The sequence below is a fragment of the Centrocercus urophasianus genome, unplaced genomic scaffold (genome assembly GCF_019232065.1).
Source record: "Centrocercus urophasianus isolate 14NV4802_14NV808 unplaced genomic scaffold, USGS_Curo_1.0 seq_19, whole genome shotgun sequence".
NCBI classification, from domain to species: domain Eukaryota; kingdom Metazoa; phylum Chordata; class Aves; order Galliformes; family Phasianidae; genus Centrocercus; species Centrocercus urophasianus.
The window spans coordinates 18714263-18727098 of NW_024884744.1; the positions used below are offsets into that span (position 1 = coordinate 18714263).

At 57.7% G+C, this 12836-nt stretch overlaps 1 protein-coding gene across 1 annotated transcript; it reads left to right on the forward strand.

The window, feature by feature from the left end:
* The first annotated feature begins 1629 nt into the window (after positions 1 to 1629).
* On the forward strand, positions 1630 to 10954 carry ETV5 (ETS variant transcription factor 5). The gene is made up of 12 exons (XM_042820696.1): positions 1630 to 1760; positions 2005 to 2092; positions 2204 to 2251; positions 2361 to 2411; positions 6301 to 6430; positions 6740 to 7018; positions 7931 to 8190; positions 8654 to 8713; positions 9017 to 9085; positions 9198 to 9367; positions 9713 to 9814; positions 9941 to 10954. The coding sequence occupies exons 1-12, from the start codon at positions 1716 to 1718 to the stop codon at positions 10160 to 10162; spliced, it is 1524 nt and encodes a 507-aa protein (XP_042676630.1). The 5' UTR covers positions 1630 to 1715; the 3' UTR covers positions 10163 to 10954.
* The last annotated feature ends 1882 nt before the right edge of the window (positions 10955 to 12836 follow it).

A 12836-nucleotide genomic window follows, 5' to 3' on the forward strand; every position in this document is an offset into this window, starting at 1 on the left:
CCCAAGCTGTGCAAAACACTACTTGCTGAGCACTCTCTTTTAACCTACTCCATCAGGGATTTCCTGGGCCCTACAACTGTGAGGTTTGTGGATCCTGAACCATGGTAGCAGAGTGTCATATTCGCTGCTTACTTCTATAAACAGGGAAACTGAGGCAAGTAGCAGAGCCATGCCAGGTGCTGGGAAGTTCATGTCCCTGTGGCTATGTCCTGAGCTAATTCCTGGTCCTCTGAGCCACCTGCAATCCTATATGGGCTGTGCTGCAGGTCCTGCTGGGGGGCCCTGAGGGTCTGTCCAGGGGTATGATTCCAGCCCACCTGCAAGCCTCCTCCTCCTCCCTGTGCCCCGTTCCATCCCCTCACACTTCTACTCTGCCTTCCAGCCCCCGCTATCACCATCCCCCCACAGCCACTTGGGAAACCTGCAGCAACCCCTTCCCACCATTCAAATTCCTATGCAGATGGGAATCTCTTCCCACAGCCTCCTCTAAAGAGCCCTTTGAGGGCTACGAGGCGCGCAGGGGTCAAACAACATAGCGGCCGCTTGGGCTAGCTCAACTCGGGGTCCCGAAGAGGAAGGAGCCCGAAGACCCCACCAATACCACCCATGTGCACCGCAACTGCATGAAGCCCGAAGGCCCCCTCACCCTCCTGCCTGGCTCTGCAGTGAGCGCTCTGCAGGACGCTGTACGTTCCTCATGAAGCTCCCAGGCTGGCCCAGCACCCCCCTTAGCTGCCCTTGAGCTTCCTACCCAACCCCCTCCTGCGGAGGGCCGCGGCCACTTTAAATCCTGCACTGCCCCCGCCCCACCCGCCGGCCTCTTTCCCTTCTATTTTTTTATGAATGAAAAACGCTCTCGGCGGAGCCATGCAAATCGGTCGGCGCCCATTGGCTGCCTTCCCCCCTCCCACCCCGCCGTTCTCAATGGTGCCCCGCGGAGCGGCGCGGGGGGGCGGGCCCTCGGGCGGCGCCTCGACCAATCGGCAGGCGCTGGCGGCCGGCTGCCGGCTCCCCATTGGGCGGCGCCGAGGGTAAACAAGCGGCGCTGGGCGTGGCGTGGCGGGGGCTGCTGGCTCGGGAGCTGCGGGCCGGCGCAGAGCGGCAGCGCGGTGCCCGGCTCGGAGCTGCGCCGTCCCGGCACGCCCGGCCCCGCTCCCGGCCTGCAGCGGGTGAGCCCGCGGTGCTCCGCCGTCCGCGCGGGGTCTGGCGGCTCGATGCGGCTCGGTGTGGCGCGGCCCGGGGCGGGGGCGGTGCTTATGAATGGCGCGGGCCGCGCGGTGTGAATGGCGGGGGGCGCGCGCGAGCGAGGGCGCGCGCGCGGGAGGGGGAGGGAGTGAATGAGGAGGAGGAGGGGGGGGAGGAGTTTATGAATGGGGCGCGCGGGGCGGCGTGGGAACGGGCCCGGCTGCGGCCCCGCGGCGCTGAGCAGCGGCACGGACGGAGGGGAGCGGGAGAGCGGCGGGGACGGGGCCGCTTCCTCCCCGCGTGATGTCACGGCTGTTTCTATAGAAATTCGGTGGCATCACGGCCCGGGGGGCCGCGACTCGCTGCGGGTCCCGCACCGGCACCCAGCCAGCCCTGAAGGGACCCGATTCTGATCCTGCCGTTGCCTCTCGCCCCGCAGCCTCGCATCTTGCCGGAGCCCAGGCGGGAGCCCCCTCCCGGGCCGCCGTCGATGCTGAGCGTGCCGGGGGCACTGCTCGCCTCCCTGCACCATGGATGGCTTCTACGACCAGCAGGTCCCCTTCATGGGCCCTGGGGTAAGTCTGCCTAAAGCCTCCTCGAGTCCTTGAAACACCTGCTTGTGATCCTTTGAGGACACCTGCCTCCTCTTGGGTCCCTTTGGGCTGCCCCTCCCTTTTGTCCCCATTGTGGACACCCCCTTCGGGGCAGGCACTTTCTGTTAGTCCACTTTGGGGCATGCCTCACCCCTCGTCTTTGAGGCACTTCTTGGGCTCCCCCATCTTTTTGGGGGCTGCCACCCTCACACCGTGGCTGTTGCAGAAATCCTGTGCCGAGGAGGGCCGAGGCCGGTTGGGCTCCGAGAGGAAAAGGAAGTTTTTGGAGACCGACCTGGCCCACGACTCGGAAGGTAGGCAGCACTGCAGGCCCCTGTGGGTCCGCTCCCCTTGGGGTCAGCCTGCAAATAGCAGCATGTTTGGTCAGTGTTCTGTGGATGCATAAACCTCTCGCTGTGTTCCAGAGCTCTTCCAGGATCTCAGCCAGCTGCAGGAGGCCTGGCTAGCTGAAGGCAAGTCCTGATCTCTGCTTTTTGCCATGTGAAATCTCATCATGTGCATTTTTTTGAGAGCTGAAAATGCTATAAAAATACTCTTTTTTTCTTCTTTTTTTTTCTTCAGCTCAGGTCCCCGACGATGAACAGTTTGTCCCAGATTTCCAGTCTGATAACCGTAAGTAACCATCCCGGCGTTTGCTCTGTGGGGTGGAAGCGTTTGGGGCACTGCATGCAACAGTGTAGGACCCCTTCCCTGGGAAAGAGACCAGCACCAAACCCCTGAGGCCTCGAGACCCTCGGGCTTTGGAGAGGGAGCACGTGTGGGTCTGTGCAGCTGGGGCTCAGTGTCCTGTGTCTCATAAATGGGTAAATCTGGGCCAAACGGTGGGAAGGGTCTCTGCCTGAGCCCTGGGCTCCCCTTCGTAGTGGCGTCAATTTGCTCCAAAATGCTGCTTTTCCTTTTCAAGTGGAAGTGAGAGCTCGTGCTGGGCTTGTCGGTTAGCCACAATCTCTGCACTCCTGCAGCTTTTTCCAGTCCTGGCCTCGTGCTGCTGGCGAGAGCCGACCCAAGCGGTGAAACTTGAGCTGCTTTAAGCAGCATTAATCTCTGGCAAGCGAGCGTGTTTAAAAGGAGGCCAGTGAAAATGCAGTCCCTCTTGAATTGCATAATAGAGAGAGAGTTGTTTCTTAGCCGTGGTTCACTGCCCGAGCCAGGGGCTGCTGCACAGCTAATGGTGCACCGTGCGTGTGCGGAGAGCTCTGGCATTAATTCTCAGATGGGGATGGGGGCTTTGAGTTGTTACCTGGAGAACGCGAGGAGCAGCCCGGTGCTGGGTTTGCAGCTCAGGCAGACAGCTAGAGAACTTGAAGGAAATCAAATTTAGCCTGCAGTCGAACAGATTTTTCATTCCAGCTTTGTCACAGCATGCATCAGAGTATCTTATACTACAGTAAATGCATGTTAATTATTGCTCTTTGATTACTTCTGAATGGGAAGCTTGCCATTAAACTGTTCCAGACAGCCTGGGCTTCAGATGCGCCTTTTTTCCCCCTTTCTCCCCCGAGATAAAAGGCAGAGCCCCGAGGCAGAGCCGCAGCCGCTGCTGCCATCCGCGCTCAGCCCAGCAGCTCCCGCTTGGAGCGGCACAAACTGCAGCGTGCGTGGGAGGCTGGCTGCGGAGCAGAGCTGCTTCCAGAGCCTTTTGGCAGCCGCCGGCTTCCTTGTAACCTGAACGGCTCAGGGAGAAGAGAGACAAACTTCTCTGGGTGATGCAGGGGGGGAAAAAGCATTTGGTCGAGGCTTTTAGTGAGCTCCTGCCTGGCTCAGCCTGTGCGGCCCGGTGTCACTGGGGTCAAAACAATTTTGTCACCTGAAGGGTGATGTTCCTGCGTGACTTCCTGCCGTAATAACCTTCCTGGGGAGATGAAGCAAAGGTCTCCTCGCTGGCTGGGGTGTTTGACCCCAGAGTTTCCAGCGATGGCAGCTGCTGAGGGGGCATGATGGGATGGGTGGCACCCAGCTCGATCCCAGTGTCCCTGTGCACTGCACTGAGTGTCGGTGACACGCATCGTTCCCACCTTGCCGAGAGCCCTGGTGGTTTGCAAGCTGCCTGCAGCACGGCTGATAAAACTCTCGTGGGTCACAATGTCATGGCAGAAGTTGGGTTTGGCAGCTCGCAGACAGGTGTTGGCCAACACATGGCACGTGTCTCCTGTCCTCCTGCCTGGCCCTGGGGAGGAGGGCATGTGCCCAGCACTTTATCTGGGGCAGTTGTTTACATAGGCGCAGGGTGATAGGACTGTGCTGGGGACAGCGAGCGCTGGGGGTGGGAACGTGTAGGGTCCTTTTTTTGGTAGGGAGGAGTGTTGTTCCCTGGGGAATCGTGTTCCCCCACATGGATGGTTCGCAGCAAAGGCGATGAGCAGGCTTTTTTTTTTTTTTTGGCTTTTTTTTTTAGACACCCAAATGAAGGCAGGAGGTTTGTTTCTGAGGAAGGAGCGCTTAAACAAAGGAAAGCAGGAGCACGGCTTCTATTTCTGGCTCCTCTCCTGGTGTGACCTTGGGTGCGTCCTGTGCCGGGGGGACAGAGGGGCTGGCAGGGAGCTGGTGCCCAGGTGACGGCCGCGGCGGTGCCAAGGTCCCCAGCTGGTGCCTGTGTCGGAGCGGTGTTTGGGGCATGAAGCTGCAGCCTCCAGGCTTGTCACGTGCCATCCAGATTGGGGCTCAGGATTCAAAGCCCCAAAAGGTTTTGGGGTGTCCCTTTCCCTGCAGGAGCTGTCAGCTATTAGGTGGCATCTGGGGGCCGGCCTGGCTGGAGATGCGATGCTGTTCCCCCCCCCCCGGGCTCTGCCTGTCCTATGGGACCAACGCAGCCCACCGAAGGCCATTGTGGGTGCTCCCCCTACCCCCTCCACGTGGCCCCTGCAGGGCCGTGCTCAGGTTGCCCAGCCCCCAGAGGCAGCGTGGTTTGGTGCTTCCCCCAGCAGCCGCTGGCGGTTATTTTTCTTTCTCCTGACTCTCGCCAAAGAGCTTTCCGGCCTCACCACCTTGCACAATCGCTCTGCTTTGAATGAACTTGGCGGAAAGGCCGAGCTGGGAGCGCAGCGCACCCGGCCCCGTGCTGTTTGTGTAAGGAATTCAAACGTTGCACAAAGTCCAGGCTTCTTTGCGAGGACAGCTGGTCTCTGTTATGATCTTAAGTATCGTTTCCCTTTTCTTGAATGGCAGCACTAAGCTCTGGGGAAATTTTTCTTTCTTTTTCTTTTTTTCTTTCTTTTTCTTTTCTTTTTTTTCCCCCTTCCAACCGCATGAATGGAGCGCTCCAAATTGTTTGTGAATGGAGGGTGGTGCCCGCTCAGAGACTTTTTTCAATGAATAACCAGACCCCATTGTGCGGCTGGCGGAAAAACAACCCGCTTGAACAACACGGAGACTGTTAGAGAGAAACATGCCCGTGATCGGCAGCTGGAGCCCTTCCAAAGTGCCTTCCCCTTTGCTTTCTTGCGGCGTCGCAGCCTCCACACCGGCCCAAAATGCACGCAAGGAGAGCACAGGGGGAGCAGATCTGGCTCCGGGGAGGCTCCAGGCAGCGCAGGGGCTGTGCTTGCTCAGCCCGGGCTTCGTGTTTCAAATGCTCCTTTGGGTTTTTCTTGCCCTTGGTACCAGCTGTGCTGGGCTACGGCCGGGGGGGAGTGAGGGGGGAGTCAGCAGCTCTTTAAAGGGTTTGACAAATTAGGGGAGCAGCTAATTACCTGGCAAGCTGTGAACAGTTGTCCTGGAGCTATTTGCTCCCCTCTGGTGTAGCTGGGCTGTGTTTAGACTTTGCATGAAGCTAATACTCCACTTCCGATTAGTGTTGGCTCTCCCGCTCAGGCGTGATTTAGGTAAAGATCTCTGACGTGCTTTCCCTTTCCTAGAGCACCCGCTTTTAGAAATTAAAGAGGTTAAGCATATATTACTCGGTTTAAAATGTATATATAGTGAACAGGCTTGGAGCTGGGAAGGCTTTGGGTTTAATGGGCTGTTTGCCCCTTGAACTCGTACAGTCATGGCTCCCATCCCCAGTGGTCCCGGCACTGAGCACAGGACACGTGGTGCTGGTTGCTGCTCACCACTTCTGGCTGGCTAATTTGGGGCTGCGTGCAGGCAAGCATGTAGAGGCTTCCATAGATGTGAGTCTGGATATGCTCAGGGAAAGGTCCGTGTGTGGCAAAGGGCGGCACAGCTGGGCTCATAGCTGCTTTGCAGGGGCTGGTCCATGCACACAGGGATCACCCACATCCCTGTCACAGCCCGTGCTCTGCCCCCACGCATCATGAGAGGAGAGCAGTTCCCCTCTGCAGGTGATACCCAGGTGTCCCTATAGTCCTTGCTGAGGACTTTTTGTGCTGTTGTGTTTCTCTGGTGCTCCCGTGGAGGGGATCAGCTCCTGGTTTCCAAAAGGGAGCACCCACACAGCTGTTCCCCAGATCTGTCTGTGCCTATGGCCTGCTCCCACGCAGCTCAGAGTCACGGCTGGAAGTCAGTGGTGCCCATGTCTTCCTCCTCCTCCTTCTTGTTGCAGTGGTCCTGCACGCCCCACCTCCAGCCAAGATCAAGCGGGAGCTGCACAGCCCTTCCTCAGAGCTGTCGGCCTGCAGCCACGAGCAGGCTCTCTGTGCCAGCTATGGAGACAAGTGCCTCTACAACTGCTGGTACGTCCCTGCGAGCCCCGTTCTGACATCCTCTCTTTGGAAGCTGGGTGATGGGGAGCGTTCCATGTCAGCAGTCAAAGCACCGGTGCTAGAAGGAGTTTGGGGTCCCCTGTCTGGCTAGTCGGAGCCCCTTGCAGGTGGTCACACCACGAGGGCTGTTTCCTGATGCCAGTGGTAGCGGTGGCCATGTCACAGGCTCTTGTCTCATGCGTCAGTCTCCTCCGCACCCTGCTTTCCCTGGGGCCCACAGCTGTCTGACCGCGTTAGCGTTGCCTTGCCCTCAGCCCCCATCCCCTCTCCTCACTGCAGTGCCTACGACAGGAAGCCCCCCGCCGGGTTCAAGCCATTAACACCGCCCGCCACGCCGGTGTCCCCCGCGCAGCCGGGTTCATCCCTGCCACCGCCGCCGGCCCCAGGGGTGCAGGCAGCTGCCCATGGCGGCCCAGCTGCCCCACTACGCAGCACGGCGCCGGCACCACACCTGCTGCAGGAGCAGAGACAGCAAACCTTCGCCGTGCCGCGGCCGCCCCACCCGCCCGTGCACATGCCAAAGATGATGTCCGAAAACCAGTACCCCACAGAGCACAGGTAAGGCTCGGTGGCCTCCAGAGGTGGGGACATAGGTGGGACACTTGTTGCTTTTTGCTGGGGCTGCAATGAGTGCGAACCCCAGCACCTCTTCTGGGCTCGTGGGGATGGTGCTCCCTATGGGAGGGATGGATGCAGCGCACAGGGAAGGTCAGGCTGCGTCCCTTCCTGGCACAGCAGCCAACTCCGGTACAGAGCTCGGTTCTGGGCGACCTTGGAGCTATGCGGGGGACTGGCTGCGACCCATCTGGAAGTGCCATACCAGCACGGGGCTTGGGTTTCACTCAGGAAGGGCAGGGGGACGCGGGTCGGAAATGGAGTAATCCCAGCCCGTCAGCTGGGAGGGATCTGGTTACAAAGCTGAGCAGCGCTCAGCGGCCCCGAAAGGAGCGGGCGCCCGGAGATCGCCTTTCACGGTGCTGCACTGTGCAGGGGTCGGCAGCACCCCTCAGCCCACTCCCATACCCCGTGCAGCACCGAGCCTCGTGGGAGGGCACCGGCCCCTCGCTCCCAAAATAGTGCTGTCCGTACCCAGTTCAAGGTTTAATCCTGGGCAGATTAGTGGCCAACTGGCTGTGCGGCGCAGCAGAGGGGATTTGGCTTTGCGTCAGCACCTGCCCCGTTGCAGTGGCCCTGGGCCCCAAGCAGCACTGCCTCACCTGCTTTAAGCTGGCTCAATTTTTATCTTACAGCATTGGTTTTGTTGTTGTTTTTTTTTTCCCCATGCTTACCCCAACATCCCATAGGTTCTTGCCTTATGCAAGGTGGATCTCCATCCCTTGGCCTGGGGGACCAAGCACCCTGACAGGTTCAAACCCAGGTGATGGCCATGCGCTGTGTCCCAAATGGGGACACGTAGCACTGGCTGAGCTCATGGTTGCCCCTGGTGACACCGTGTCCCTTTTTCTGCAGGTTCCAGAGGCAGATGTCTGAGCCCTGCCACCCCTTCCCACCACAGCCCGGCGTTCCTGGGGACAGCCGCCCCGTCTACCACCGGCAGCTGTCAGAACCTGTTGGCCCCGCTGCCCCCCACCCCGCTCAGGGATTCAAACAGGAGTACCACGACCCGCTCTATGAGCATGCCGGCCCCAGCCTGCCCGGCCCCCCTGGGCACGGCTTCCAGTCCCCCATGGGCATCAAGCAGGAGCCCCGGGACTACTGCATCGACTCAGGTAGGTGAGGAGCAGGACGGACATACTGACATACTGGGGCCTGGGTTCATCCCACTGCAGCTCCTTGTGGCTGGCGCCGGACTCCACGAGCATCACGGAAAATCCTCTAAGCGCCTTAGGGCCTAAAAATACCACAGCCTTGGGCTGGGGGTGGCTGGTTCAGTGCAGCCGAGCAGATGGCTAGGAGGGAAGGGAGGCGGCCAAAAGCCTGGTGCTGGTGATGGGCAATTGCTGCCTCCCATCATGTGTGGCCTAAATAACATGGTGAAAAGCCGGTTTCAGCCGCACTACACACAGTTGTATGAGTGAGTTCCAGTGCTGTAAATTGTACCACTTTTCCTTAGAGGTGGGAGTGGGGCTGTGCAGCACGTCGGGTGGAATAGGGCAGCCTGGGGAGGTACATGGGGTTGTGCTTGGGGATGAGGATGCACCAGGCTTATGGCTGCCTCTGTTTCCCTTTCAGAAGTGCCTAACTGCCAGTCCTCATACGTGAGAGGGGGCCTCTTCCCCAGCAGCCATGATGGTGAGAAGCGTGGGATGGAGCCTGCTAGCATGGCCCTTCCTATCCTATCCCCTCCCTCCTTCCCCTGGCAGCTTTGCTCCACACCGGGGGCTCTCCCTGCTCCCAGCCTCTCCCTTCAGACATGGGAATGATGTGCCACCCTGTATAATCTGAGATAACCACCTGAAATAGCTGCTAAGAGGGCTTTGGCCATCCCGGATCCTGGGGTGAGGGGAGGACAGAGCCATGTCTCAGCAAGGCCCATGGCAGAGGAATGGGTACCTGGGGAGGGGGCTGCTCACAGCAGGCTGTTGTTCCCTTTAGGATTTTCATATGAAAAAGACACACGATTGTATTTCGACGACACGTGCGTGGTACCAGAAAGACTGGAGGGTAAGCAAGGGTCTGGTGGGGGGCACGCTTGGGCTCAGAGCGGGCACGAGCTGGACCTGAGGTCTGCTGCTGCCCTTGGGTCCTGTGTGGCTGAATGGCCATCTCACCACAGGTAAGGTGAAGCAGGAGCCCACCCTGTACCGCGAGGGCCCTCCCTACCAGCGGCGCGGGTCGCTGCAGCTCTGGCAGTTCCTCGTCACGCTCCTGGATGACCCTGCCAACGCGCACTTCATCGCCTGGACTGGCCGTGGCATGGAGTTCAAGCTGATCGAGCCCGAGGAGGTACGGGTTGGGTACGAGGCCATTCCCTCCTGTGCAGGTGGCGTGGAGGAAGTAGCCAAGCAAGTGAGAGCAGCTGTGGTTGTTACCCATAATATCTCCAACACTGTGCATGGAAATTGTGGTTTGGAAGCAAATTTTGGCATGCTCCCCTCATCAGATGCCTTTCGATTAGGCCTTCAGCTCCGTGTGGGCTGCGCTGCAGCAATCCAATGAGATTTGGAAGGGACGGAGGGGATGGGGGAACACTGTGGTGGTGTGAGCAGTGCCCTGGGGCTGGCAGAGTGCTTGTGTGGTTTGGCTTGTTTGAGGCACCCGTGCCTGAACACAGCTTTTCATCCCCTGCAGGTAGCACGGCGCTGGGGCATCCAGAAGAACCGGCCGGCCATGAACTATGACAAGCTGAGCCGCTCCCTGCGCTACTACTATGAGAAGGGCATCATGCAGAAGGCACGCAGCCCTGCACCCGTTTTGGGCACCCTCAATGTCACCCCAGCACACAGCACCATGGGGTGACCCTGCCGTCACTCCAGTCGAGCTCCTCATTCCCCAAGCTCACGCTCTCTCTGCTTGCAGGTGGCCGGCGAGCGGTACGTCTACAAGTTCGTGTGTGACCCCGATGCCCTCTTCTCCATGGCATACCCCGACAATCAGCGTCCCTTCCTGAAAGCAGAGCCCGACTGCCACGTGAGCGAGGAGGACACCCTGCCGCTGACGCACTTTGAGGACAGCCCTGCCTACCTGCTGGAGGTGGAGCACTGCGGCAGCCTGCCCTACGCGGAGGGCTTTGCCTACTGATGGCCGGCTGGCGGAGCGACCAGCGCTAGCACGCACGTCTGCTGCGGGCCAATAAGGGCAAAGGTTTTGTAAAGGGTATTTTTTGCCATTTCTTTTAAAAACGAAACACAACAAAAAAAACAAAACAAAAAAGGAAAAAAAAACAAACAAAAAACAAAAAAACGCGTGCGCGCACACAAACTGGCCTTTACCTTTAAGCGCAATTGGAGGAATCTAAAATGCCCAGTGTGTGTCAGCGCTGAGCTTGCAACCTTACTGTCCAAGGGCTAGTGCATAGGACTGCCCGAGGCTGGCGCCGAGCGTCCCACGGCTGTGTTGGGGAGCTGGGAGCTAAGCACCAAGTCTCTGACCCTGGCCACGCTTCTCGCGAGCATGCGATGGCTGATGGCTTCAGCAGCGCCTGTGGGACTGGTCTAGACGGTGTGACTGTAGCGAATTGTCACGACAATCTGCTTTGCATCGATCACGATACGCGTAGCTGCCTTGTGTGTTGGAAAGGGCTTTGATTTGCACAGACGAGGGGGTGTCGGGGGGCTCGGTGCCCCCGGGGCTGATGTGTGCGGCGTCCCACCCCAAGCTGGAGGAGCCTTCTGCCTTCTTCCCAGACACAACCTCCCCGTCCCTCCTTGTTCCCGGCAAGCATTACTCTCCCATTTAACAATTTGTCAGCCTGCTCCACTCCTTTCCACATCCCCCATCACTTCTCCCCAGCTCAGGCTGTATGCGATGGGTTTAATTTCACAGGAGGGGGGCTGCTGTGATGCTATCTCCCTCTTTTTTTTTTTTTCTTTCTTTTTTGGGGGGGAGATATGGGGGTGGGTTTTTGGGGGAAAAAGAAAACATTTCTAACTGATTTTTGTAGATTATTTTGTATTTTAAGGCAAAGCTATTTTCTGCAGCCCAGCTGCTGTGCCGATGCCCCTGCGGCTCACCAGGCTGCCTGCCGAAGTACCTGGTCCACTCCATTTCACTGCTCACATCCCTGTCCCAGGGGCTCTGCTCCCCTCTGTGCATAACAGGGCCAGGCTGGAGTCCCTTCTTCCCTTTGGCCCCTGCCCACCACAACTCCCTACACTCCTCCACCTCTCATATATATGCCCCTGCCTCCCCCCCACCCCTAATGGCTACATGTTTTTGTTGTAAATGCTGTATAGGAATTTTTTTTCTCATCCTTAGTTAGCTTTGTTTGGATTTTTTTTTTTTTTTTTTTTTCCAGTTGTTTTTTTTTGGGGGGGTTTTATTTTGTTGGGTGTCTTTCCTCTTTTTTTTTTTTTTTGGTTGGTTGTTTTTGGACTGATTCATTCTTTTTTGGGGGAAGTATGAAGATTAACCCTTGCAGGCTGGCTGGCTGTCCCTACAGTGTGCAGCGTGCCCAGTGCCGTCAGGAAGCGGTGACTGCAGGCACTGTGCCTTGGGGATGGCTAGGAACATTTGCTCAGTGCAGAGGGGGTTAAATCTGAGGACTGACTGAAATAACCTTTACTCAAGCAGGGCTATGTATCTCCTGCAAATCCGCATTACGTTCTGTACTGTGTACAATAAAGAATCTTGCTTTCTGTTCCTCCCAGGCTGTGCTTTGTGTGTGCTGCCAGATGCTATATCGGGGGGTTTTCTGAGGGGCAGATGGCAAGCTGGGGGCTTCTTGCCCTGCTTTGGGGTAACATGGAGTCTGTACCTGCCTGCTCGCTCCCATCTTCAGGACTTGCTAGGCTTCTACAGAGCTGTGTCTGGCATGAGGATCCACTCTGATGGGGACTGTTTGTCCCCAGGGTGGTGCAACTTAATATTGCTGCTCCTGAGCAGTAGGTACAGCAGTATCTGCCCCCTTCACTCACCTCTGGAAACCTGAGACACCACCAAGGGCACTGGAAGCTGGAGCACAGCTCTCAGCAGTGGTTTTCCTCAGGATTTTAACAGCCAGCAAGCTAAATAAGCTACACCACGTAACTTAACCTTGGGCTGTCTGTATGGGGTTGTACCATGAGGACTTGACTTGAGTGAAAGGATGTTATCACTACACCAGGCTGGAGAAAAGCTCAAAGGTGCCGGGAGTGCTGCATCATCCCTGCTGGCATCACCTGGATGCCTTGTGGCAACCAGCTGTGTTTTGGCAAGCGAGCTCACTATGAAAGCCCCAAAAATGCTCAGGTGTGCATCCTGGGAAGGAGCAGTGAGAGAACAGTGCAGCAGCACATTCCCCACTGTGCCAGCATTTTGGGAAGAAATGGCCTTGTGGCAAAAACGTAGCTCCCAGCAGTCTGGATGGGGGTGATTTTCCAAGTGCATTCTTTATCTAAGGATACACACACACATACAGGCTCACATCCTTTCTGCCAGGCCTCATGCTGAAAAGCTCAGCTCCATACACTGATGCCCAGTAATCCCATTTTGATGGGAATTGCAGCAGACCAAGTACCAGCGCTGAGGGCAAAGCAGTGGAAAACCAGGGCAGTGGCAGCCAGCAAGCAGGTGGCCCTGGGGTGGTGGGACCCAAACCTGGGGAACAGTGAGACAAGCAACCTGTGTGTCATGATGCAACCCCCAGGAAGACCCTCCCATAACTCCTTGTTCCTTCATCAGCTGCAGGTTGGGATGTATCAAGGCAGGATGGAAGGGTGTGAAGCCTCTGATGGTTTGACACCACATTGGTTTTTAATTACTCAGAGCATCAAGA